The 27,603-nt window shown below is 56.1% G+C and overlaps 1 protein-coding gene across 1 annotated transcript in view; it reads right to left on the bottom strand.

Annotated features, from left to right (window-relative positions):
- LOC133359001 (von Willebrand factor A domain-containing protein 7-like) overlaps positions 1-27,603 on the bottom strand; it is a 142,233-nt gene that overhangs the window by 100,234 nt on the left and 14,396 nt on the right. The window contains exon 2 of the mRNA XM_061577377.1: positions 8,084-8,266. Within this exon, the coding sequence (XP_061433361.1) occupies positions 8,084-8,266 (183 nt within the window). The remainder of the gene's footprint in view (positions 1-8,083; positions 8,267-27,603) is intronic.

The raw sequence follows: 27,603 nt of genomic DNA, 5'->3' as shown, positions 1-27,603 counted from the left end.
AACGACAGGGAAGAACAGCTAAACGATCAAACGTTAACGAAACGGGAGAGATTTCGATCGCGTACGCGACGCGGGACCCTCTCCGCTTCCAGCGCATGGCCGCTTTGCTTTCAGATCGACAGGAGGTGGTAGGCTTGAAGAAGAAGGTTGTTGGGTCTTGGTCGTGTTCAGGGCAGGCCCCGTCGGAGGGGGGGCAGCGGGGGCCTCCTCAGCCCTCAGAACCTGTTCATCTGTAGGAGGCACAACACAGTCCCCCTTGGGATCAACGGGCGTGACAATCGGCGTAATCGGCCCGGCAGACCCCGGCAGGTCAGCTAGTGGGGATGAAGGACCGACACGCGCATCAACATAGGGTTTAAGTCGCGAGGAATGAACATACCACCGACGGTTGCCGTACTGAACGCGGATACTCTGTGCGTTCCGAACATCTATCAGCGTCACGGGCCCCCGCCATGGCCTGTGCAGTTTAGCGGATGTGCCCACCGGTACCTGGGGGCAGTGGAGCCATGCCAGGTCTCCCACTGACCAAGGCATGCGAGTACGCGATCGACATGCATATCGTTTGTTCCTTGCCTGGGCACGGGCCGTCGCACACCTGGCAGCCTCTCGCGCCTCCGTAACTCATTCAAGCGAGTCCCGCACGTGATCAGGCAAGGAGCGGGATGGTTGTTTACTCGGCTTACCCAGTTGCACATCGATGGGCGAAACATTCTCACGGCCATACATCAAAAAAAATGGTGAGTATCCCGTGGACGTGTGCGGAACCATGCGGTATGCCGCTAAGACGCCTGGTATGTGCAAGTCCCAATCGGTTTGCTTTTCACTGACCATGTGGCAAAGCATAGCCGAGAGGGTACGGTTGAATCGTTCCACCATACCATCTGTTTGCGGATGGTATGGGGAAGTGCGAATTTTCTTTGTACCCAGCGCGTCACAAACCTCCTTAAGCAATTTAGAGGAGAAGTTCCGCCCTTGATCTGTGAGCAGCCTCTCAGGTGCCCCTTTATCCATGACATACCCGTTCAAGAAAGCGTCGGTGATGGACGCAGCCGTTTGGTCGGGCAGAGGCCAGGCCATCGGCCATCGAGAAAAATATTCCACCCCGACGAGAAGGTATTTATTGCCCCTAGCCGACGGGGGAAACGGGCCCAGAATGTCCAGAGCAACCAATTCGTTGATATGGGACACCTCAATAGAACGTAACGGTGGTACATAGTGGTTCCGAGGCGGTTTCCTCTTCACACAATCATGGCATGAGTGGACAAAGTCATTGACGTCTGCCGTCATGCCGGCCCAGAAAAAATCCTTTTGCATTGCGGCCAAAGTCTTTTGGACGCTGAGGTGCATCAACTTATCAGCGTGCAGAGCCCAAAGCAGGTCATAGCGAAGCGAAGTAGGCACGACCAAGCGCGGTCGGTCAGACAACCCGTCGGTGCACATTAACAGTCTCGACTTGCCTCGGAACATCTGCCACTTCCATCCCGCCAATTGAGCTTTTTGATTCCCTATCAATTTCCGTAGCGGAGACAGCGAGGCATCAGCCTCCTGCTCACGTAACCAGACCGCGTGCGGCAGCCGTAAGGTATCATCGGTGTCCACCGACACCTTTTGGTCGTCCTCATTCGCTATCGCCCCCGCGTCGTCCTCATTCGCCATCGCCCCCATAACCGGGCAGGTCGAGGTGGGCGGTGCCGCGCAGCGGTGCGTGCCCGTGCATGGAGGAATGGGTGGCAGCCTTGAGAGCGCGTCAGCGTTCGCGTGACGGGCCCCCTTACAATATGTAATATGGAAGGAAAATTCCTGTAACGATTCCAACCACCGAGCCAATTGGCCTGACGGCTGGTCCAATTTCAAGGAGTATTGCAAAGCCACATGATCAGTGCGAATGAGGAATTTCCTTCCATACAGGTACGGCTGGTACAAGCGAACAAAATGCACAATTGCCAAAAGTTCCCGCCTTGTCACGCAATATCGCGTTTCCGCAGGGGACAGAACCCTGCTGCCATACGCCACCACTCGCTCAACCCCGTCCTTACGTTGTGACAAACCGGCCCCAATGCCGATGTCGCTAGCATCTGTATCAAGGATGAACGGCTGTGAGAAGTCTGGGTAATCTAGCGCAGGCGCCGTGGCGAGGTGGTCTCGAAGTGCTCTAAATGAACTTTCTTCCTCTGCTCCCCATTTAAACCTTTGATTTTTGCCCGTTAGAACGTGTAACGGTTTTGCCAACGTCGCAAAGTTCTTAACGAAGCGGCGATAATAGGAAGCGAATCCAATAAATCGCCGAACATCACCCACGGAAGTGGGTGTGGGCCACTCTCGAACACATTTGGTTTTCAGCGGGTCAGTGGACACGCCGTCCGAGCTGACAATATGACCCAAGTAACGGACGGTGTGTTGCAAAAGGTGACATTTTCTAGGTTTAAACTTGAGGTCCGCCACCCGCATTCTTTGAAAAACCGTCTCTAGGCATTGGAGGTGTTCCTCGAACGTGCGGCTGAAACAATGATATCATCTAAATATATGAGGCACGTTTCCCACTGTAGTCCAGCCAACACCAATTCCATGCGCCGTTGAAACGTCGCCGGAGCCGCATTCAAGCCCATAGGCAACCGATTGAATTCAAAGAGACCTTGCGGCGTGCAGAATGCCGTTTTGGCTTTTGACTCGTCATCAAGGGGAAGCTGCCAAAAGCCCGAGGACAGATCAAGGGTGGAAAAGAATTTAGCGCCCGATAAAGCATCCAATGAGTCATCCATCCTCGATAAGGGATACGCGTCCGCCACCGAAATTTTGTTCTACCGGCGGAAATCAACGCAAAATCTTGTACCACCATCTTTTTTCTTAACCAGAACGACAGGCGCGCCCCAAGGGCTGTTGGACGGCGAAATAATATCCGCCGCCAGCAATTCATCTACTGCTCCGCGCACGTGTTCCCTCTCAGCTGGGCTCATGCGATGAGGGTGCATACAGATCGGAGGTGTCGCACCGGTGTCAATATGGTGCGACAAAAGCGACGTGCGGCCGAGGTCCAAATCATTTTTACTGAAAACATCCGCGTACTGTAGCAATAGTGAACGCAGAGCGTTCCTTTGTTCATTCGACAAGGAAGAATTTTCCCCGCATAAATCTGCGATCCAGCGTTCTTGCGAACAATCGTGTGGAGGCCCACCAGCGGCCATCGGGGCTCGCGGCGTTTCGTCACAAGAGGCGAAATCGGTAGTGGCGTGAGCCAGCACCGATCCCTCCAGAACAACAATGCGGTCAGGTCCCCCATTCAACACCTGCAGGATAAAGGTGCCTGACCTGGTCGCACGATCGTTTGTGCCGCTGCCAAGGAAAAAGATTTAGCTACCGAATTCGATGGGGATAATAGTACGCCCTTCGCATCCCTTTCAATTTGAAGGGGTTTCCGGTAACGCAGCGGAATGAACATTTGTGCTCCCGACGGAACCTCCACCGTAGCAGCGACTACGGCAGTGACTGCGTTACCTGTAGGCGCAATGGCCAGCAGGGAAGGCAGGAATGACATCCTACGACCCCCCGGCATTTCTAAACAATCCTGGTCGACCCGTATTTTCAGCAGCATCCGGCGCAGGAAATCAGTACCCAGCAAGCATGGGACAGCTAGCGAGCGAGAGATCAACACAGGTCCTGCGGCGGTAATATTTCCGATAGCGATGCTTACATCTACCTGACCACAGATACCCATGCTACCCCCATTTGCGGCAACACACGCATCATTAACCCTGCGTATCCGCGATGTAGGAATGGACAACAAATGAAAAATAACATCTGAAATGATGGTGGCAGATGCGCCAGTGTCAACCAAAAAACGGACATCAATGCCGTCGATGGTACCCCGTACCGTCGACGAGCCCGACGCCGCAGCGACAACTCTGCGAGCCAATTTCTTCCACTGTGTAGCAGAGCGTGTAAATGGCGCAGGAGAAGTAAAATTATCCTTAGGAGTGTTAGAATGAGTGCGAGTGGATGAATGATGTGACACGACCTGCCGGGTGTCCGATTTGTGCCGACTCGCCCGAGGTTGTTGCAGTTCCGCAGCAGGTGGAGGAGATGGAGGTCCCCTTGGCGGAAGAGGCAACAGCAGAGGTCGGCAGCGGCAGTCACGGGCGAAATGGCCTCGTCTGCCGCACTTGAAACACGCGGCCGTCGTCGGCCGGCGGTCGGATGACCCGGCCCCCGCACGTGGACGGCCTGCGTAGTCACCACGCTGGTCACCCAGCCGCCGTCCCGGAATCCCATGCGGAACAGCAGCAGCCAGCATGTCGTCGTCGCCAGAGTCGTCGAGGCAGTGGACGACCAGTCGTGGAGACCACCCCAAGGGCGGCCCGTCGATTTCGGGTTTCCCCGTCCACGCCGCCATCTGGTCCCAACGCTTGATATTAAACTTATCGTCCAGGCAGCGTGCCACCCATCGCGATGTAAGCAGTTCGTGGCCGCACACTGGTAGAGAGATGTTGAGCTCCTGAGACAACTCCAGCATACGGGAAAGGATGAGAGGATCCAAATGTTCGGCCGTCGCGTCGGGATAGGCAGCCATGGCCATCGCCATCAACGCCCCCCGATAAGCCAAAGGCGACTCCTCCGATCCTCGGCGACGCGACATAAATTTTCTGGTAGCTGACGTCGGTGGGTCGTAAAATTCCGCCATCTCTGCGAACGTATCTCGCAGCGTCTTCTTCTTGGACGCCGGGATGGAGCGGAAGACCCCCAGAGAAACATCATCAAGCAGTGTAGGTAGCGCTCCCAGCGCCTCCTCCTCCGTCCAATTCACGGATCTAAAGGCTGACTCGAAGCGCCACGTAAAAGCACTCCAATCGCCCCCGGCGAGAAATTCTTTAATCTGTGGAAGGCGATGTCCGCGGTGGCAAGCGCGCGCCGCGGGCGTCTCCGACTGCTGTTCCCGCGTTCCACCCGTCGCAGGCAAAATGGCGTCCGGCGGCCGCGTGGCGGCAGGCGCGCCCAAAATGGCGGCTGACGGCTCCCGCGCAGCCGCCCTGCCCAAAACGCCGGCTTCTTCCCGCGTGGCAGGAGCAATGGCGGACTCCGATTCTTTTGTAGGACCCCTTCCCGCGGCGTCCAGCTGATCCGCAATCTGGCGACCCACGGCTGGTGAGGACGCCACCGCGGTCACCAGACTCAGCAGAATGGCGCGTAGCGACTCGATCTGCTCCGCCATTATCCGCCATCCGTCTTTCGTTCCTGCGGTGGTCGCATCTTCTCCCGGTCGACGCTGAGAGGCGTCGAGGAGAACAGTATCAGCAGGCGGCATAGGGGCTGTAGCTCCCAACAGCTCATCTTCGTCCGTCTCGGCATCTTCCTCCGATGGAGGCTCTGGCAGGTTCTTTTTTCTGAGGTGCTTGGACATCTTGACGATCGCGCAAATGGTCGCAGAAGAACTTCTGACACCAATGTAATAAACCTTCTTGAGACGGCTTCTGGAATCAGTCCTTTTTATTATCAACTTCCACAGTTACACTTTACACACTCCCCGTTGCTGACAGACAACGGAGAGAGGGCAGACTTCTCGCCAAGTCCCCACCACGCACGTGGCACCCAGAGCCCCCGTACGCGCGTGACTCCTGCTCTGCTCGTTCCCAAGTCTGCTCACGACCGCCCTCCCTCTCTCTCTCTTTATCCTTCCGTCACGTGGTACCCCCCAGCCAAGCCTCCATAGACAGCGTTGACCGTTCCCGATGGTTCCCTGTCACTCCCGGGACCACGCCTCTGATCCGGCTCCCCATTAGCTGAGGCCCCGATTGGCCAGGCCAATCACCCCTGCTAACATGCCGTGATCACGCCGAGGCCATGCTCCCTGGCTCATTTCTTATTGGCTACAAAGCTGGACCGGCAAGCCAATCCCAACGTGAACCCTCTATGGCTGTTATTACACTTCTAAGAAATGTATCTTTTGGGCCACCGTTGAGGATCCAATTTCTGTGCCAACGGTGGAGGGCAGGGCAACCCTCAACTTTCTTGTCAACTCCCACAGCCTCTCCGCCACGTGAAGGTCAAGCGCCCCCTCGCCCAGAAGTAGGTATTCCTCCCATCCCAGCAGCGCTGCCGGGAAGGCGTAGGGCATCTCGTCCTCCATCCGCTCCCCCTGGAGGAATCGTGTGCGAGCCTCCAATGCCAGCTCAGGAGTAGCTTCTTGCAGCTCGGTCACTCTTCGCACCTCCTCCACGCGTTCCTGTGCTCTCCTAAAAATGTCGCCTGCTGGCCACGGGAGGTCTTCCAGAGACAAAGGATGCTCACCATATGCATGGTCCCCCATCGAGAACCCCTTGCTCCCGCTCCGACGGAAGCTCCCGCTGGGTCTTCCCTACTGTCCTCCACGCCGTCCCCCAGAGTACGCTCCTCCACATGGCAGTCCTCCGCCATGCTGCTTGGTCAGCGCGCGACCATGGGGACATTTTAGCCATTCTACCCGTTGAGGTGCAGCTCCGGCTCTCTCTATCGATGTGCAGCGCCCGCTCTCTCTTTCTCTGTCGATGCACAGCCGCCCTCTCTCCATCGATGTACAGCCGCTCTCGCCTTCGATGTGCAGCCCTCTCGCCGTCGTGCGTAGCCGCTCTCGCCATTGAGGCGCAGCCGCTCTCCCCACAATGGCGTAGCGGCTGTCCCGCAAGATGAATAAACGCTCTCCCCACTAATTGCACTTTGCATGATGTGCTTAGAAATTGATCAACTTCGTAACTTATCATTTGAGGACATCATCAATGACTTTGCTGTCCAAAAATCACGATTTTTTTTCTTGATTTAACGTGATGTACAGACAGTACAGGTTGTATTACTGCTTTCATTTAGTAAGTGCTGATCTCTGTAATTGCTCGTATGTTGCTGTAGAGAAAAGTTTTCATATAAGCTAATTCAGAACTAATACAATATTTTAACTTGAAAGCATTTCATAATACAAATAGGCTTTTTGCAAGATATGTTTTAGTTAGATTATTCGTTTTTCATTGCATATTCGCCTAAGTATATGTTGCGTGGAGACGAGGAATGCTGTGAGGGCTGCTGCCATTTATTAAACACAGTTGAAATCAACACTCTAACTCACACCAGAGGTAGGTGCTCTCTATCTTGTCCTTTACCACGGACTCTGAACAGTATCTGGTCCTGCCTTTGGCCGTCGTTTTAGGGCTCTCTCACTCGTCTGCCCGGAACGGCGGTTTATCCAACACTGTCTGGCGATGAGGAGAGAGACACCCTCTCTCAGCCAATCCCTACTCAATACTCCGGACCCCACTCTCGGCTATTCCATTAGCTCTCCCACTCGTCTACCCAGTGTGGGGGTTCATCCAACACCGCCCGGTGACGAAGAGGGAGAGACACCTTGCAGCCGATCCATGCCCTGGCTCCCCACAACGACCACGACTTCATCACGGGGTCCCCCTTAAGTACCCTTTGGCGGCTCTTGCCCCTAGCTAGGACCCTTCTTTGTTCCCGAAGGTACCTCTTACATCACCCGTGAAATGACGTAATCCCTGTCAACTCGCTAGCACCTCTCTCTGTTCGCCCCCTCATGGTTGCCCACAATACTCCTCTACATATATGCAAAAATAAAGCTTTAATATTTATATTTAGACTACAGGTATTTGGAGCATTTGGCTGATGTAATTTTGAGCTATTATTTGTGGCCAGGTCGCTTCTGAAAAAGGGCTATATAGCTCAGTGGGCCTTACCTGGTAAAATAAAAATAAAGTATTTTCATTGACCTTTCTGATAGAATTATACACTTTTTGGTAATGCCATGGGGCTTCTTAAGCTTGACACAGCTGAGGCTCCCAGCATGTCATAATCCGGCCTTGGATGGGATGAAACCGGAGAACCTTGGAGGAAACTCATGCCAAACAAATAGAGAATACACACTCCACGCAAAAAGGCGCCCGAGTCGGCAAATCAAACCCAGAACCCCTTGCTGATAGTGCGAGTATTACCACTGCATCACCCTGTGACTGAATAGCCTGGACCCGCCCCGTTTTCCTGGCAGGTGAAGCGATGGGCATAAGGCCAAATTTCACCAACGCATGCAAAACAAATAGTATTAATCTATTACCTTTGCCATTTCTTCCACCACCACCTCAATAGCTGTAGCGGTCATTTGCACATGGCTGATGGTGCGTTCTTTTGCGAAAATCGATGTGAAGGAGGCCATCCATTTTTTTGGGAAGAATCCATGGGCTTGTCCGGCCAATAAGGAGAGAGCCAGCAGCAGCCCTACCACTCCCTTCACTCGCATCTATACAGAGAGACACAGAATGTTCAAAGTAAGGAGTTCAAAACATAATTGTATTATACGTATGTTCAATGTATGCATCACGTTGGCTGACATCTTCATAATAGGCAGTCGTTCGTGATCATCATCATGTTCACTTAACATAAGTCTTCTAATCCTTGCAACGTTGAAATATGCAATGCTCATAACGTGCATTATGTCAGTTATACGATAATTAAACAAATGTTAAATGAAAATAATATAACTTACTCATTTCATCTCTAAGCATTTTGACAAAGCATTGATGCAATGAATAACTAGCGATGTATTTAAAAATATCATAAACGCGATTATTTTACATATTTTGCAAGAAAATACAATAGTAAAAGAATAATCAGCAACGATAATCACGATATAATATTTTTCTGAACGAACGATATGATTTTCGTGGACCGTATATCAAACAAAATATATATTGTAGCATCGCCACATCGCAGCAGCCTTAAATACCTTTTTGCAACCACTGCAACTTCTCACAACGTGGCACCTGATGCGTTTACCCCCGAGAATTGGTCGCGCAGCCCTGAGGGTTTATGCCTCTGCTAGAGAGCCCCACTTGTGGAAAATATTTCGCCCACTTTGAAGAGGTGGAAATACCCACATTTTATCCCACCAAGTGCGACCTGCTGATCGACAACTGTGGTACTGTACACCCATGTGTACTGCTGGCTGGATGGAGGGGATCTTGCACCAAATATTCAAATGCTGCACTGGGACATGGGATCGAACAGGCAACCACATGATTTCAAGTCTATTACACTGCAGCAGCAGAATCCCTAATCAAGATGGCCAATAAATCCAGAAAGTGTTGTTTTTGGTTTGGTGTGGTGTGAATATCAAGCACACTCAAACATGTGCCATAAACTGAAAAAGGTCTAAACCATCCACTCCCAGTTTAGAAAAAGTGGCTATCTCAAGATACAACTAAATACTGTTTCATTCACATGACTCATTCGTACATTCATCAATGTAAGGTGCTGAAATATGCCTATTGAAAGTGTAAATAGGAAAGGACTTACATATACGGTATGGGGACCAAATTGACAAAATGCAACACGAATTACAATCTGAAAATTACCAGAAAACCCATCATAAATAAAACATGCAGGCTGGATTAAATATACAAAAACGCTTAGCCTTATCCAGACCACTAGCTCAAAATAATTGAATTTGTGCTATTTTTTTCTGAATAGAGCACCAAATGGAAGAGTTGAGGAAATGAGGCCATCCCAATGGGCATCAGTGAAACAGATACAACTTGCATACCGGTTTGTCTTTATTATGCCTCATCAGTCATTTTATATGTATTTAAAAACCGAAAACAACAGACAACTTACCTGACATTGTACACGTGCAAACGGACAGTCAGAAAGTGTGTCAAGGCCTCTGATTGGTGCAGGGAGGTCTCAAAGAGGATTGACTAACGACAGGGAATTAAAATGATTGGGAGATAAATTTAAATGTAAATGAGGGTTGACTGTATGGGAAACGGTTGACAACCATTGGAGGAGGATGTGGATTGGCTGAGGGAAATGGGGTGAGCAAATCTTCCAGAAAGGGGTCTCGATGGATATAAAAAGGGGATAGCACAAGGGAAAGGGACGGTTGGAGAGAAGACGAAGTTGGAACCAGAAGAACCAAAGTCCGGGCCTGGGAATAGTGTTGATGTCCACAATACAGGCGTTTAGTAAAGCAAGAACGTGTGTCGGCATCATTACACTTATACTGTGGTGCCACGGCATCGAAGCCATTCTGCAAGTGCCGCGACCTCCACGCCGGCCCCCACGTGGAGCACACACACGCAACGCAAACAAGTAGTGTCCTGGCAGGGGATTGCTTCCCAAGGGTCCCTATGAGGAAAGTCCCATGGTTTCCAGGTGCCAGGAGATTGGGTATGTCCCTCAGAGAGGGACATACCCAATCCTCAGAGAGGAGTATGTCCCTCAGAGAGGGACATACTCATGCTGGTGACTTTGGAGGCACACGGAGTTAGACCACACGCCCCTGCACACCGCAGCTATCGCTAACACAGGGGGCGCGAATGCGCTCACACCTGCGAGCAATTACCTCTTAACGCGCGCACACGCCGCGGCCCCGCGTTAACTCTCGCCGCGCATTCCCCCACGCAGTCACATCGCACATAAATCACAGACACCACACCTATGCTCTGTGCTAACTTTTATTCTTGGTACAAACCACGCACTACCGGGGGAAATATTTTGTGAGAAAAGCCCAGCCTACTGCTGCCTAAGTCCCCATTCACTCAAACGTCCTACCACATACCTCGTAGCTGTACTCACGGCGTCACAGAGACGCTGTGAGCGGCCCGAGAAGGCAGGACAGCAGGGGGGGGGGGTCTTGGCGGCCAATATGTTGAAGATCTTCATTCGAATGATCCTGAGCTCCCCTTTTATCCCCCTGACTTTAAAAGCCCAGGGTCATGTTGCACCGCTCAGCCAATCATGCACCTATCTGTGGTTCCAGCTCCGCTTTTTCCCATTTTTTGCCCATATGTGGAGCTCCGTGGCCGAGGCTTCTGTGATTTCTTGTCTACCCATCCGTACTCAGGAATGTATTACTCACCCTCCTTAATCCGGAATAATGCCCGACTGGTGAACACACAGCCTGCAAGTGTATATTCGTTAGGGGGGACAGGGGGGAGTTTGGTCCTGCGCTCTCTTGACCTCATGGTTTTTTCTTCTCGCTTAAGAGGAAATTGCTCGCAGGTGCGAGCGCGTTCATGCCCCCTGTGTTAGCGATAGCTGCGGTGTGCACGGGCGCGTGTTAAGATGTTATTGCTAGCAGGTGCGAACGCGTTCACGGCCCCCTTTGTTCGCGAAAGCTGCTGTGTGTACGGGCGTGTGGTCTAAGTCCGTGTGGCTCCAACGCCAGCAGCACGATTATGTCTCACAGAGAGGGCGCTAGAATGGGGGGCCCCGTCAATCGGTTGGCGAGGGCCTGGCAGGAGCCAGCTGACGCGGTGCCTAGCGAGTGTGGTAGGGTAGACGTCGGGCCCCACAGTGTGGTGTCAGATGTGGTACGACTCCCCATGCATCCAAGAGAAAGAGGCGCCCCACCCCAAGTGGCAGTAAGATACGTGTTCATCGGACAAGGGACACCATTATATAAATCGTTTGCCCGGAACCTCACATATGCGAGAGACATTAATGGCAGGACGGACACGCAAGTACTGCAGCAGCTAAATATGTATTTTAATGGGTGGGCAGCCGACTTTGTGGAAGCATTTCCCACAAGCGCACAATCACATTGGGGAGAGCTAATGCACCGACTTGACCAATGCTTCGGTGTGTAAAGGAGAGCCGACACAAGATTGCAGGGGATTCGTCTTTTAATCCTTTTCTCCCATCCACACCTGTCCCCAGCCGACCAATCTCGTTCCCGCCAAAGGCCCCTTCTTCCCGCCTATTCTCCCCTTATATCTCCCCGATTCCCCCTCCCACTAACCCTCCTATTGGTGGGAATCCTTCCCCTGACACCCCTACATCACCCCCCCCCCCCCCCCCCCCCCCGGAGAAAAAAAAAACGTCCTCGGTTCTGCCTCCCCCATGGACCATTTAAGTCTCCCCATGCCTCCTCCCACTGATAGTGACGACAGCCCTTAACCCCCCCACAACCATACAATGCAATATAACACAACAAAATAAATTGCGCGGCCTGCCCGGGTCTCCAGCCAGCCACAGGCAGCAGATGACCGTGGCGGCCCCCTCCTTCAAAGGCCCTCTCGTCGCGGTCCCTGGTTCGGATGGCGCCGGTGTCGCCTTGCCTGGTGCCGCTGTCTCTCCGGCCCCCTCGGCCCCCGGTCGTGCCGCCGCTCCGTCAGGCCTCACATGGGGCGCTGTAGGTGACAAGGGAACACAGGGCACCGAACCCCCTGCCAGTCGGCGCGTGGTGGTCGGTGACCTTGGCCCGGGTAGAGATAATGATGATGATCATGTTGGCGGTGAGATGGTGGAGATGATGGTGGAGAGATCTATGGCTTAAGGCGGGTGGGGTGTACAAACCATCGTCGCTTACCCAGTTGGACCTGGACGCACTGCGGTCAGAGTGCTTTAATGACCTCGACCGGCCCTTTCCAGGGTCGGTGCAGCTTTGGTGAGAGGCCAACCGGCACCTGAGGACAGTGTAGCCATACCTGGTCCTCGACTTTAAAGGGCTTGGCTGTTACTGTCCTCTCCCGTATCTGTACATTACTCTCTTGGCTCGTGGCCGATGCGGCCTCGACTGCTTGGCGGGCCTCTCTCAAATAAATGAGGGAGGTTTTTAGTGCCTTTGGCCATGCGTCAGATCTTGCGGGAATGTCCGTCAGCTGCACCTCAATAGGCGGAATGGGATCCCGTCCGTACATCAGGAAAAACGGCGAGAACCCCGTTGCCGCGTGTGGGGCCACCCTGTACGCCGCTAAGACCGATGGAATGTGGAGGTCCCAGTCGGAGTGGTTTTCGTCCACCACTTGGGACAGCATGGACGCTATGGTGCGGTTAAGCCGCTCCACCATCCCATCGGTCTGGGGATGATATGGAGATGTTCGGACCTTTTCAGTGCCCAGGATAGAGCAGACGTCCTTCAATAGCCGTGAGGAGAAATTCCTGCCCTGATCCGTGAGCAACCGCTCCGGTGTCCCCTTATCAAGGACATAGCCCCCTACGAAGGCATCGGCGATGGTCTGTGCCGTTTGGTCCGGGAGGGCCCACGCCATCGGCCACCTCGTGCAGTACTCGACCCCAATCAACAGGTATTTATTTCCCTGTGGCGTGACCGGCAGTGGTCCCAGGATGTCCAATGCAACCAATTCGTTGACCCTGGTCACAGAGATGGGCTGTAGGGGCGCCCGGCTTACCCGGGGTGGCGGCTTTCGCCATGCATATTCGACGCAGGTAGCGACCCATCGGTGCACGTCAGCGGTCATGCCTGGCCAAAAGTACCGACCCTGTAATGTGTACAGTGTCTTCCGCCCTGCCAGGTGCAGCAGCTGGCGGCCGTGTACGTCCATAACCAATTGTTGACGCAGCGACTCCGGAACTACCAGGCATCGCCGGCGCCCTGTCGGGTCCCATCGCATGAGGAGGTCCTCCCATACGATGTACTCCTCCCCCCTGCCTTTGCTGAGGCGCGTAGTGTTTGCAGTGGGGCTTCCTCTAGCTGTAGACGTCTCCAATCGTCCAAGGTCAGCCCCAGGTCATGGTTGGTCAGCTGGACCTCACCCTGTGTGCCCTCTGCCGTGCGTACGGGAGCGATGACCGTCCCCTCCGGCCTCGCCTCCTGGCAGCGTGCCCCGCCTGTGATGCATGCACAAGGGCCCTGGGGCGCCAGCCGGGACAATGCGTCTGCGTTGGCGTGTCTGGTCCCTTTGCGATGCACCACTTGGTACCTGTACTCCAGCAGGCGCTCTATCCACCTGGCCAGCTGGCCCGAAGGCTGGTCAATGCGGAGCGAATACTGCAAGGCCGCATGGTCAGTGCGGACCGTAAATTTGCGACCATACAGGTAGGGTCGGATTTGCTGCACGAAGTGAACGACTGCCAGGAGTTCCCTACGTGTGACGCAGTAGCGCTGCTCCGCTGATGAAGCACGCGATAACCACCTCTCGACCCTGCTGGACTTGCGACAAGACACTGCCAATGCCCACATTGCTGGCATCCGTGTCCAGGATAAAGGGGAGGCCAATGGTGGTGCATCTGTCAGACGCGAGCGCATCTGCTGGAATGCCTTTTCCTCCAGAGGGCCCCAATAAAACCTCGCCGTCAACACGTGCAAGGGCTTGGCAATGGTTGCGAAGTTGGGTACAAACCGGCGGTAGTAAGAAACGAAACCCACAAACCGGCGTACCTCCGGAACCGTTGTGGGAACAGCCCAGGACCTCACGTAGGCCGTCTTTTCCGGGTCTGTAGCCACTCCAGACTCACTGACGACGTGGCCTAAGTAGCGTACCGACAACTGCATAAAGTGGCACTTTGATGGCTTGAGCTTCCAGTTCGCGTTCCGGAACCGCAGGAATACCTGACGTAATCGGTCAATGTGTTCCTCGAATGATCGGCTGAAGACAATGACGTCGTACAGGTAGATGAGGCACATTTCCCATTGTCCACACAGAATCTCAGTGACCCGTCTGAATTCATGAGTAGGACCACCGGTGCCCCCCATGGAATCGAGGATGGAGAAATTATGTCAGCCCGCAGCATCTACCTGCACCGCTTGTTGAATGTGCCCTTTTTCCATCGGGCTCATTCTATATGTGTTTTGGCGCAGGGGTGCGGCATCTCCCGTGTTGATGTGGTGCTGTGACAGATTTGTGCGTCCTAGGTCGAACGGTCCCAGGCTGAACACGTCCGACAACTCATGCAATAACGAGTGCAGCTGGTGTTTCTGGTCGGGCAGCAATCCCGGCTCAGGCCCCGCCAGCTGGTCCATCCACGATTCTGACCCTCTGTCCTCGGACTGGCTGATGCTGCCTACAAGCTCGGGCTCTGTCCCGGGGGCTCCTAGTGACAAGGGACTAACGTGGGCCAGAACTGTTCCCTCCTGCACCGTCGCTGTTCTATTGGAGGTGTTCAGCACCTGAATGAACAGATGCTGGTTCCTCTAGACAATAGTTTCGGCTCCCACCAGTGCATGGCGATCCGTGGCAGCTGACGCCGAAGACACCAGGATGGGTGAGTCCGGTCGGGCTGTCACGAGGGAGGACCGATATCGCAGCGGAATTAGCATCTGGGCTGCCGGGGGAATGGAGACAGACTTACTGACCAGAACCTGCACGTAGGGTACACCCCAGCCGGCCCCCTCCGCCTTTAGGAAATGGAGATGCGTTCCCTGGACTTCCAGCCGCCCATTGGTCAGATCGATTTTCATTGGCATCCGCCTCAGAAAGTCCGTCCCCAACAAGCAGGGCACGGGCAACGTTGCGGAGACAAGGATGGGTCCTGCTACCGAAAGCTGCCCAATCTGTATCGGGGCTTCCACCTGGCCCAGGAAGCCCATGCCGCCTCCATTTGCTGCAATGAACGTCGTCTTGACGGGGACTAAAGGCCGGTTTTTATCTGGCAGCATCTCGTGCATGGTGCTCGAGATGATCGTGGCTGATGCCCCCGTGGCAACCAAGATACGTGCCGACACTCCCGCGATTTCACCGACCAGGACCGAGGTTCCTGACGTGGCCGCTACCACCCGCCTTGCCAGTTTTCTCCATTGTGTGGCTGAGTCCGGCCACTGACCAGGTGGCGGCTCGTGAGATGATGGGGGATGGATGTGAATGGACGGAAGATGGCGTGCCCCCCTTTGGAGTGCGTTGCAGCAGGGTGAATGCGCCCTTGTTACATGGTATGGGCTCCCCCCTGGGGTGCGGGCTGGGCTCCCCATGTGGTGCAATTTGCCCCCCTTGCTGACGTAGGATGGACCCCCCTTTGGAGTGCGTCGCAGCAGGGTGAATGCGCCCTTGTTACATAGTGTGGGCTTCCCCCTGGGGTGCGGGCTGGGCTCTCTATGTGGTGCAAATTGCCCCCACTTGGTGACGTAGTATGGCCCCCCTTGTGGTGTGGGGGGCCCCCCATTGTAGTGGGCGGTGGGGATTGGGGGGTGGGTCTTCCCGTGAGCCCATCACTTCTCCCCTCCCCTTCCTTTGTCACGTGGACGTGGGCCCCCTTCATGGTGTGGTCCCCCTGGTCCTGTCTCGCTCCACCGCAAAGCGATGGTGAGGCGGGGCGTGGAACTGCTCCAGGGCGCAACGGCAATTGTGTGTGCTGTCTCAACCCAGGGGCCGTTGCCCCTGACAACTCGCCGGGGTCGCAGGTAACTAGTGATGTCACTTTCTGTCGCGACGTCCGCCCGCGAAACCAAACCTGTCCGCGACGCCACTTCCGTCTGTGATGTCACTTCCGGCCGCGACGTCACTTCCGTTCGCGACGCCACTTCCGGTCGCGACGCGATCGCAGTCCGCGACGCGATCTCCGCCCTCGGCGCAGTCCCCGACCTCGGCGCAATCCCCGGCGTGGTTCCCGGCCCCGGCGCGATCCCCGGCCCCGGCGCGACCCCCGGCGCGATCCCCGGCTCCGGCGCGATCCCCTTCCCCCGACCAGGACAGTGGGGAACGGGGAACGACAGCGACGGCGCCCACCCCGAGGAGGCTCCAGGTGAGGTCGCGGCGTCGGGGGGTGTAATTTTTCGGCCCAACCCGAGAGGCCGGACGGGACGGCGTCACTCGCCTGGATCCTGTCGGCGTTCGGCCCCGGCGGGTTCCAGGTGGCGTTGGCGGCCTTCGGCTCCGTGCGGCACCCCCTCGCCACATGCCCCTTTCGACCACAACTGTGGCAGACCCAGGGGGCGTTCCGTCGGGGTGGCCCGGCGCGGTTTTGTAGAGGCGGCTGCCAGCGACGCGGCGGCTGGTCACGCCCCTGGTCCCTCTGCCCTGCCAGCCCCCGGATCGCCGCGTATACCTCCCGCAGCGATGGCTCCGGCTCAGACGTCGGGGGTCCGTTCCCAGCTGCCCCAGCTGGGAATGATCCCTGGCCCCTGCTTCCTCTTCCCTTGGCTCTTTTCCGCGGGGATTCTTCTTCGTAGCCATTGTAGATCCCACCGCTGCCACCAGATGTAAAGGAGAGCCGACACAAGATTGCAGGAGGTTCGTCTTTGAATCCTTTTCTCCCATCCACACCTGTCCCCAGCCGTCCCAATCTCGTTCCCGCCAAAGGCCCCTTCTTCCCGCCCATTCTCCCCTTATATCTCCCCGATTCCCCCTCCCACTAATCCTCCTATTGGTGGGAATCCTTCCCCTGACACCCCTACATCACCCCCCCCCCCCCCCCCCCCGGAGAAAAAAAAACGTCCTCGGTTCTGCCTCCCCCATGGACCATTTAAGTCTCCCCATGCCTCCTCCCACATGACGAGGACGGGCACCTCCGGCGGCTATGTGGTGACACGGCCTCGAAGCCACTCTGCAAGCGCTGCAAGTACACACACACAGCGCACACACGTAGTGTCCTGGCGGGGGATTGCTTGGCACAATGGGTTTTAATTCGAAGGGTCCCTATGTGGAAAGTCCCACGGTTTCCCAGTGCCAGGGGATTGGCTGACCCTCGCAGGGCAATTTACATCACAGTGCCCCTGAGTTGGCTTAATAGCGTATGGGCAAAAAAATGTTTACCGGGCCGGACGCGATGAGTCATTCATTACATAGGGAGAAACTGGGGTGGAATAAGAAGGGCAGACCATGAGGTCAGAGGAGTGTAGCGCCACAACCCCCCTTCCCCAACCCCCTACCGAATATACACTCGTAGGGTGTGTATTCGACAGTCGAGCGTTATTCCGGATTAAGGATGGTGAGTCGTGCATTCCTGAGTACGGATGGGCAGACAATGTATCGCAGAAGCACTGGCTGTGAAGCTCCATGTAAGGGCAAAAAATTGGAAAAAGTGGAGCTGGAACTACAGGTAGGTTCACGATTGGCCGTGCGGTACAGCATGACCTCAGGCTTTTGAAGTCAAGGGGATTAAAGGGGAGCTCGGGACCATTCAACATCTTGGTCGCCAAGACCCCCCCTGCCGTACTTCCTTCTCGAGCCACTTGCAGCATCCGTGTGATTCCAGCGAGTGCTGCTACTAGAAAGTGATAGGCAAGGCTTTTTTGTCCTCTTCACTCCGCCCCTCACAGCGGCCGTGTGATATCGTGAGTACAGCTAAGAGGTACGTCGTAGGGCGTTTGAGTGACTGTGGACTTAGGCAGCAGTAGGCTAGGCTCTTATCGCTAAATATTTCCCCTGGGTAGTGCATGTTTGTGCCTAGAACAGATAAGGGCAAAGTACGGCCCCCGGGCCGTATAGGGCTAGTTAGGCTTTTTAATCCGGCCCGCCGAACTTGTCCAAATATTATTATTACTAGCAGTTAGTACCCGGCGTTGCCCGGGCGAAAAAGGCAGACATGTAGTTACACACGCAAATCCATTGATACACACACATAGAGTTACACGCACAAATGGACTCACACATACATACATAGATTGAACAACAACAACCGCCATTCGCCACTAAGTGGCGGTGATGTCACAACATTGATTGTGCCAGGCTATGTGCACCTTGAGGCCACGTGAAGTGTCGAACGCCCGCTGGCAAGAGGTCACGGGGCAAACCCAGATGGCACAGGTCGACTGACTGAGACGACTGGCTGATGCACCACCTGTGGCCCCTACTGTGGCAACGTTCTGTGCTTTAGCCACCCGGCGCTCCGCTCGTTGTTGTGAGCATCGCTCCTCCACCCTCCGTTGTCGTTGGAGGGTGACTGCCTCCAACTGGCCAGTAGCGTCCTTCAGGAGCCTCCTCCACAGTGGCCGATCTTGACACGGCTGGTACCAGTCATCCGCAAGTGGACTCAGCTCCAAGTCCTCCTGTAGCACATCACTCCATGTCTTCTCCAGCCCGTGCCGCGCCCGTTTAGCCCCCTCGATCCGGCGGAACAAAAGCTGTTTAGGCATGCGGTGGCTGGCCATGCGGGCTACATGACTCAGGCAATGCAGCCTTGCCTGCCGGAGTTCACCGATGGGACATTGTCCACATCTTTCAATGATTTGTGAGCTCCTCACACAATGCAGCCTGGTTAAACCCAGGATGGATCGTAGGCTGGCCAGCCTAAATGTTTCTAACCGGCGAAGATGTTCCATTAGGGGGTCCAAGTTTCGCAAGCATAGAGAAGGGCGGGAATGACCGTGGCCGAGAAGACCTGAAGCTTCGTACGGAGTGATAGACCAGGTAGCTTCCACACAGCATTACGCAGCCAATGAAAAGATACTGCAGCTCGACTGATTCGGAGTAAGACCTCTGCTGTTAAACCGGAGCCGGTGATTAGCACACTGCCCAGGGAAACTATCCACAACTGCCCCATCACCAATTGGGAGTTGTGGGGGTGGAGTGTCCGATGGTACAAAATAGCCAGGCAGGTGCTTAGCTTTGGTTGGGCTGATGGTAAGGCCCCACCTGTTGGTGGCAAGCTCCAGGTTCAGCAGCAGCACCTCGAACTCCTCCTCTGAGTGAGCAGCCATTAGCAGATTATCGGCATACATAACGTGGTTGAGCAACAGGGAGCCATCCATTGACCGCACGTGGGCATCGATCAGCATCCCATTTTCTTGGTTCTTTCCGTAAAGTCACGTAGAAGGGAAATAAAAAAATATTTAAAAAATAATAAAAATATCACGTAGAAGGGAAATAATAAAATAATAAAAATATAATTTTATTATTTCGCTTCTGCGTGACTTTACCGAAAGAACCAAGAAGATGAATCCCTGCAGTCACGAAAGCTTTAAATCGAAATTCAGCCTCCCATTGTATCTGTAGCAGATGGGAATTCTTCCGGTACAGGCATTGAAGGCTCGACGAACTATGTGGTCCAATGTGGGAGCCAGAGGACATCCCTTTTGCACCCCAAGGTGTAAAGGGAATGGCTCTGACTCACGGCCACGTAGTTTAGACGCGGGGCCGCTCACCATCATGAAGGTCCTTAAGGATGGTGATGAGTGGGTTCGGGACTTGGAAAGCACGAAGAGCAACCCAGAGGCCAGGCCTACTGATGGTATCATAGGCCTTGAGCAGGTCAATAAAGCACACGCATGGACTAAGATGCACACATGGACTTACAGACACGCAAAGAAATGGAGTTACACTGACTAACATGGAGGCATGCACACACAGCGACTAACACACACGCACATGGACTGAGACACACACACACATATGGACTGACACACACAAACACATCGACTTACAGACACACACACACATATGGACTCACACACACATAGACATGCACTTGAGATACGCGCACATGGAGTTACACACACATATCGACGTACACACATACAGCGACACACACACACCGACTCGCACACAGCAATACGTGGACTAAAACACACATTGACGTAACACACATATGTACTTACACACACACATATGGACTAAGACACACACACATGAACTTACACATACATAGACTGACACACACATAGTCCTAGACACACATACACATATGGACTGTGACACACAGATATCTACTTTAGATACACAGACATGGATTAACACACATATGGACTCACACACAGACGCATTGACTTACACATACACATCGAGTGACACACACATGTATAACCTTACACACACATGTGGACTAACACACACACATAAACACGTTGACGTTGTCCGTTCGAAAAAGACACCCACATGGAGTTAAAGACACGCATGGCTCTACACGCACACACATATGGACTCAAAGACACACACATGGACTCACACACACACACATGGACGGGCACAGCAATCCCCGATGATGGCACAGCTATCAGTATCGCAGTACTATGTATGAGTAAATAGCGTGACGTGAGTGATGGAAACTGTGATGCCGCCTCCACGAAGCCGTTCGGCAGGCGCCCCACCCCCGACCTCGCCACCACCAAGCAACGGAGCCAACCCATCGTCCCCCTCACCTCACCTCACATGAACACACCCGCACGCATCCCCCCCCCCCCCCCCCCCCCCCATAGAGCTGGAAGGGAAGGTCACCTGATCGACCGGTTTTTATCCGAGAAACCCTTATCGGGATTAACTCTCACGGTTTCCGGCGATCAGGGAATTGGACGACCTCCCCCGACACTACTTTGCACTGCGGCGCTGCGACCGGCCTTAAGATGGTATGGCCGCGGCGAGGGGCATTCGGCCACCGCGGTTGAAGCACATCCCCCACACACACCACCCACGTGTCGACGGGGCAAGCAGGGGAGGGACGGGACAGCATGAATAGCGGGACCGCAGGGGCTCTTGCGCATAGTCATGGAGGGTTGGGATAATTACGCTTGAGCGCGCAGGCCCCATTGTTAGGGAGGGTAAGGGATTAATTAGGATTTACGCCGCGCACGCCGCACACTGATTAGCATATCAAAAGCGCCCGGAACCGCCGTGCGCGTGCTAGGGGGGCGCGAGCCCATTGTTCAGAGCCGCATCCCTTTGAGGTAGGGAGGATAAATAGGGGGCGCAAAGGGGAAATCGCTCTCTTACTCCAGCGCCAGGCAACAAGACACAGCTCCAGCCCAGCGACCCGAACGTCCGTGAGACGCATCGAGGTACGCTGCGAGTACGGAATCAATGAACCGCCGTGGTCACCTAACAGTAAGTAAGGAGGGGAAGTAGGATCATAGCCGATAAATAGGAAATAGGTACAGGGGTAGTGGAATAGGCCAGCCTCGTCGACTCACTGATTTAACATCAATTCGTAATTAGCAAATAATAAATCATTAATAGCGAAGCGTGGCCTCGCGTGATCTTGTCGAGCAGTGTGAACGTGTGGGTGCGCGTGTGTACACAGTGGTTCGCCACGTGAGTGAGCGCTGCGCGGAGCTGCGCATGCGGGTGCGCGTGTGTTCACTACGTGTATGATACAGGTGCGCGATCCCAACGTGAGTGCTCAGTGGTGAGTGAGTCCCGCGGGGAGCTGTGTACGTGAGTGCGCGTACGTTCGCTACGTGTCGGATACGGGTGCGCATTGGTCACGTGGTTATTCGACGTGGAGGCGAGTGCCGTGTGGTGCGGTGTACACGGCGGCTCGCCACGTGGGAGCGTTGCGTAGAGCGGCGCACGAGTGGGTGTCGCGTGTGTGCAGGTGTGTGCGCTCGTAGTGTGGGGGAAAGGGTCGGTGCGTCCGCAGGTCCCCGCTCCGTCTGTCGCCGCAGGGACTCGCGCAGTGTGAGGGCAGCGTCGTTCGCCCTCCGACCCCTGACCCCCGTTTAATAGCGCGTGATCCGTGGAGAGACAACGCAGCGTTTGCAGGTGAACGAGAGCGTGCGGCGAGCCATGCCTCTCACACGAGCTCGCGGAGGGACGGACCAGGGAGGGGAGCCGTCGGGCGATGAGCCCAGCGACGGCAGCAGCTGCTCGCAGAGTAGCGAGGGGTCGGCGCACGACGGAGCCCCTGCCATAGGCACGGAGCAGGGAGGGACTTCGGGGACCAGCGGCCCCAACAACATGGTGTCAGAAGTCGTACGAACCCTCACATCTTCACGGGAAGGTGGCGCGCTACTCCACGCAAAGGTAAGGCATGTGTTCACTGGCCAGGGGACTCATACATGGAAAGCGTTTTCCCGCAATATCATAGGGGCTAAAGAGCTTAATGGCTGGTCAGACGCGCAGGCGTTACAACATCTTACGTTAAACTTAGATGGGCGGGCAGCCGACTTTGTAGAGGCACTACCCGAAAGCGCGCAAACCCAACTAGAAGAACTAATGCGTAGATTAGACCTGCGTTTCGGCACGCGCAACGCGATACGGGCAAAGACGACCTTAGAGGCGCGCCGACACCAACCTGGCGAGGACTTCCGAAACTACGCCGAGGACGTGCGATCACTAACCCGGATCGCCCGTCCAGAGTTCGCGAAGGAGGTCATTGACGCGCTAGCTGCAGACAAGCTACTCAGGTACCTAGCTCGCACCGCGTGGTGGCAGCCCAAAAAGAGTAGCGCAGGCCTCCCTTTCGATACCCTAGTCGAGCAAGCACTGGAGTGTGAGGAGCTCTCCAGCGAACGCGCGCAGCTCCGAGGGTCGGGACAGGAGTACACCGTGGCGAGCCTGATCCCTGACGAGGAGGAGGATGAGGAGGAGCCCGCCAGCCCCATAAGGAGACGGGCAAGAGAGGCCCAGAGACCCCGCGAGACGACCCCGGGTTGGGTAGCCGGGTTACAGACCGACATGGGAGATATTGCTGGCCGGGTAGACCGAATGGACGGTAAGGTAACCCAAGTAGGGGAGAGGGTAACCCACGTAGGTGAGAGGGTAACCCAGGTACGCGAGGAAGCGAATAAAAATATGAAGACCCTCCAGTCTGAGATGGGGGAACTACGCTCGACCGTAGGGGGGCTGGCCGGGAGGGTAGCCCAATTAGAGTCCGATGTGGGACAACTGCGTACTGGGGGAGGGGGAGGGAGTGGACAGGGGACCCGCTACGGAGCCGCCCCCCCTCCCCGGGCATGTTATATGTGCGACCGCCGAGGGCATCTAGTGAGAGACTGTCCTGAAATCACCCGAGCTAGGCAGACGCGGGGGTTAAACTCCAACGCCCCATAGAAAGCGCACCAACTAGGGGTGCAATCGACGCGGTCCCGATACAAATAGACAATAATGAGAATAATGGCGAGCGAGTGATCTCCACACAGGTTCCAGCAACAACGCCCACGGAAACGGTGACTCCTGGCGACTGGCTGCGGGAGCTGGTGGCGGGGATCACGGGGGCCACGTCGCTGGTGGAATGGGAGGTAAACGGAGTGCGTACCCGAATCCTGCTGGACACGGGGGCGGTGGCCTCGCTCGTGAGCGCAGCGCACTGCAGCGCGATCGGGGTCGACGTGCGTCACCTGCAGGCACCAGAGCGCGCGCTGCACACGGCGAGCGGAGCCGGAATGGGGCTGCTGGGGAGAGCCACCCTAGAGGTCCGCATAGGCAGCCAGGTGTGCACCCAGGAGTTCTACGTGTCGAGTGCGTTGTGTCACGAGTGTATCGCAGGTACCGACCTCTTAGAACAGCTGGGACTCAACGTGCAACCCCGCCAGCGATGCGCCACCATGGAGAGCAACGGCGAGCGGAAACCGTTCCTGGGACGAGAACCAACGTGCCCCCGCTTCGCACCTGTGGCCACTATCCTGGCGATGGCAGTCACCATCGGGCCGCTCACCGAGATGCTGGTGCCGGTGGCAACATCCCCCACCGACCCCGCGCTCCGACCATCAGGAGAGGTAATGCTAACTCCTCACCCGGAGTTGGCAAAACGGTATGGGGTCGTGGGATCCGCCACGTTGGTAAACGCAGATGGGGACCGATTGTTTATGCGGATGTTTAACCCCCAAAATACCCCAGCGATACTGCGACGGCGCACCCCGATAGCCACCGTACACCCCCTGCAAGCACGCCACTCTAACGACTCGGTGTTCGCACTCTGGGCTGAGGACCCCGGTCGTCCTGAGGGTGACCAGGACCTGGCCTGGCGAGTCGGCCCGACTCCCCGAGCCGAGGTCGTTCCCCTGCTCGACGCGTTACATGTACCATGGGCGGATCTACCTAAGGGAGAGGCCGATCGGCTGCGCGAGTTACTGCGGGAGTATGCCGACGTATTCAGTGAACACGACTCGGACGTGGGTCGGACCGACCTTGTTAAGCACCAAATTGACACCGGTGCAGCCCGACCCATCAAACTCCCTGCGTACCGAGTGGGCACACCCGAACGTGCCCAGATCAAAAAGGCGGTTGGGGACATGCTTTGCGATAACATAATTCAGCCCTCGGCGAGCCCCTGGTCAGCCCCAGTGGTACTAGTAACGAAAAAAGATGGGTCAACCCAGTTCTGCGTCGATTACCGTAAACTGAACGCAGTCACGCTCGGCGGTGCCTTCCCCATACCCCGCATCGACGACACCTTCGACAGCCTCGCCGGAGCGCGATATTTTTCCACCCTCGATCTCGCGTCCGGGTACTGGCAGGTGGAGATGGCGGAGGAGGATCGGCCGAAAACCGCATTCACCACCCCGATGGGGCTATTCGAGTTTCGCCTACTCCCGTTCGGACTCACCAATGCGCCCGCGACGTTCCAGCGGCTGATGGAGTTGGTGATGCGGGGCTTGCAATGGGAACAGTGCCTGATTTACTTGGACGATGTGATAGTGTTCAGTAGATCTTTGTCTGAGCATTGGTCCAGGTTACGGGAGGTATTCCAGTGACTGCGAGCGGCTCATCTCAAGCTCAAGCCACGTAAGTGTTACATCGCACAACGCGAGGTGGGGTACCTCGGGCACTGCGTCAGCGAGGCAGTCGTGCACACCGATCCGGAGAAGGTACGCGCCGTAGTGGAGTGGCCACGGCCAAGGAATCTGTCGGAGATCCGATCATTTTTACGGCTCGCCACCTATTATCGTCGATTTGTAAAGGGATTCAGCGAGATTGCACGCCCCCTCACCCAACTCACCTCCCCTAAGCACCCCTATCAGTGGACGGGGGCCTGCCAGATGGCCTTCACCACTCTCAAAGACCACCTCACCCACGCCCCCACCCTCGCTTTCCCCGATTTTACCACCGATTTTATTTTGGACACCGACGCCTGCAGCAGCGGGCTGGGCACAGTGTTGTCACAGGTACAGGATGGGACGGAACGGGTCATCGCGTACGCCAGCCGGACCTTGAGTGGGGCCGAGCTGAACTATTGCGTGACCCGCCAAGAGTTGTATGCCGTGATTTTCGCATGTAAGCAGTTCCGGCCGTATTTGTACGGCAGGAAATGTCGCGTACGCACTGACCATTATGCTCTGCAGTTCCTTCTTACATTCAAGGAGCCGCGGGGGCAGATGGCCCGGTGGTTGGCGCAGTTGCAGGAGTACAACCTGCAAATCGAGTATCGGGCTGGCCGGACGCAAGCAAACGCGGACACCTTGTCGAGGCGGCCCACGGTGTACGCCGAGACAAGGGCGGAGGAGGCCTGCCCGTGTTTCACGGGGGGACGCTGCCGGCAGGCAATGAACCCCCGAGAGACCGCGGCCACTGACCCCCCCCCAGCGAGAGAGAGTGCAGTGTGCGCCACAGAGATCCTCACAGGTGGCGCCGAGGATCCCGTCGACCGCCCGGCAAGCACGGGACCCGCGGCTCGGGACCCGATCGGACGGATGGATCCAGGAGGACGTCGGCTGCGCCTTCTCGGGCCTGAACGACGAGCAGCTGAGACAGACCCAGCAGCGGGATCCCGATCTGGCGGCAGTGGAGGCGGCACTGCGGGAGGAAAAAAGCGCCCTACCAGGACCCTGGAGCGGTTTGTATGCCCGGTTGTGTGTGCAGAACGGAGTGGTACGGGAGTTAACCGAGGCCGGCCAGCCGGGGTGCATCTGTGTTCCTGCCCAGGTGCGACCCCAGCTGCTACGGCTGGTGCATGACCACCCACTCGGGGGCCACGATGGGGAACGACGCACTCGAGAGACCCTGCGTCACCAGTATCTCTGGCCCAAATTGGCACAAGACGTGGCGGCCTGGGTACAGGGCTGCCGCGCCTGTCAGCAGTGCGGGCCGAAACCGGCACGATACCAGGTACCCCTAAGGCCGTTCCGCGTCAGCCGCACAAATCACCTGGTCGGGATCGATCTACAGGGGCCATTCCCGCGATCCCATCGAGGCAACCGGTATATCCTAGTCGCAGTAGAGTATTTCACCCGCTACCCCGTGGCAGTGGCCATCCCTGATAAAACGGCCTTGGTGGTGGCCCGGGCATTCGTGGAACATTACGTACTTAAGCACGGGATCCCAGAACGAGTGCTCACCGACCAGGGTAGCGAGTTCGAGGCCGAGCTGTTCCAGGCACTGTGCCGAGAATTCGGAATCCAGAAGGACCGAACCACAGCGTACCACCCCCAAGCGAACGGTATGGTAGAGCGCATGAATCAGACCCTAGCGGGGAAACTCAAACGTATGGCGGCCGCAAATCAACGGGATTGGGACGAACACCTCTCCTACGCCCTTTTCGCCTACGCCACCACCGTACACACGTCGACGGGACAAACCCCATTTTTAATGATGTTCGGCCGTGAGTCTCGTTTACCCGCAGATCTGCTATTCGGCGTCCCTTCCCCCCAGCCGGAGGAGGGAAGCCGCCCCGTGGAACACCTGTTGGAGACCCTGCGAGAAGCCCGAGGCCGAGCATACCCGCAAGGGGAAGCAGCGCATCGGCGGCAGGAACAGGGCACCCGACCCCGCATGGAACCCCCCTTATTCCTGACAGACGCTAAGGTGTGGCTACACACCCCTCGCGTCGGGGCCGGGCAGGTGGGGAAACTGACGACCTACTGGCGGGGACCCTGGACCGTGGTGCGCAGATCTCCCCCTGGACGGTACTAATTTATGGAGGGGAGAGGAGTCGAGAGACGGTGGTCAACGTCCGCCGCTTAAAACCGTGGAAAGCGGCCCCGGCGAGAGAGAACCCCGTCACCCGAAGGCCCCGAAATCCCGGAGTACCCGCACCCCTCGTGTTGGGGGGCGTAAACGACCTCCCGGAAGTGACGTCATGGGGGGAGGAGTTACGTCACGTGGGGGAGAGGGTTCAGGTCTATAAGGGGAGAAACCGGAAGAGGAGGGGGAGTTATCGGAGACTGGGAAAGAGTGAGGCCACGCAGGGCGGAGAGTGAGAGAGAGAGTGGCGAGATCGCCACATACACGGGCCACGAGGTTCGGCACCGTCGGCCAACGGTGACCGACCCCGGAGCAGCCGGAGCAGCGAGGAGGCTGCAGAGAGCAGCGG

The sequence above is a fragment of the Lethenteron reissneri genome, chromosome 64, assembly GCF_015708825.2.
Source record: "Lethenteron reissneri isolate LAM-NWPU_2019-01 chromosome 64, ASM1570882v1, whole genome shotgun sequence".
Lineage (NCBI taxonomy): Eukaryota > Metazoa > Chordata > Hyperoartia > Petromyzontiformes > Petromyzontidae > Lethenteron > Lethenteron reissneri.
The sequence above is the reverse complement of the archived record's forward strand: the minus strand, read 5'-3'. Positions and strand labels throughout refer to the sequence as shown.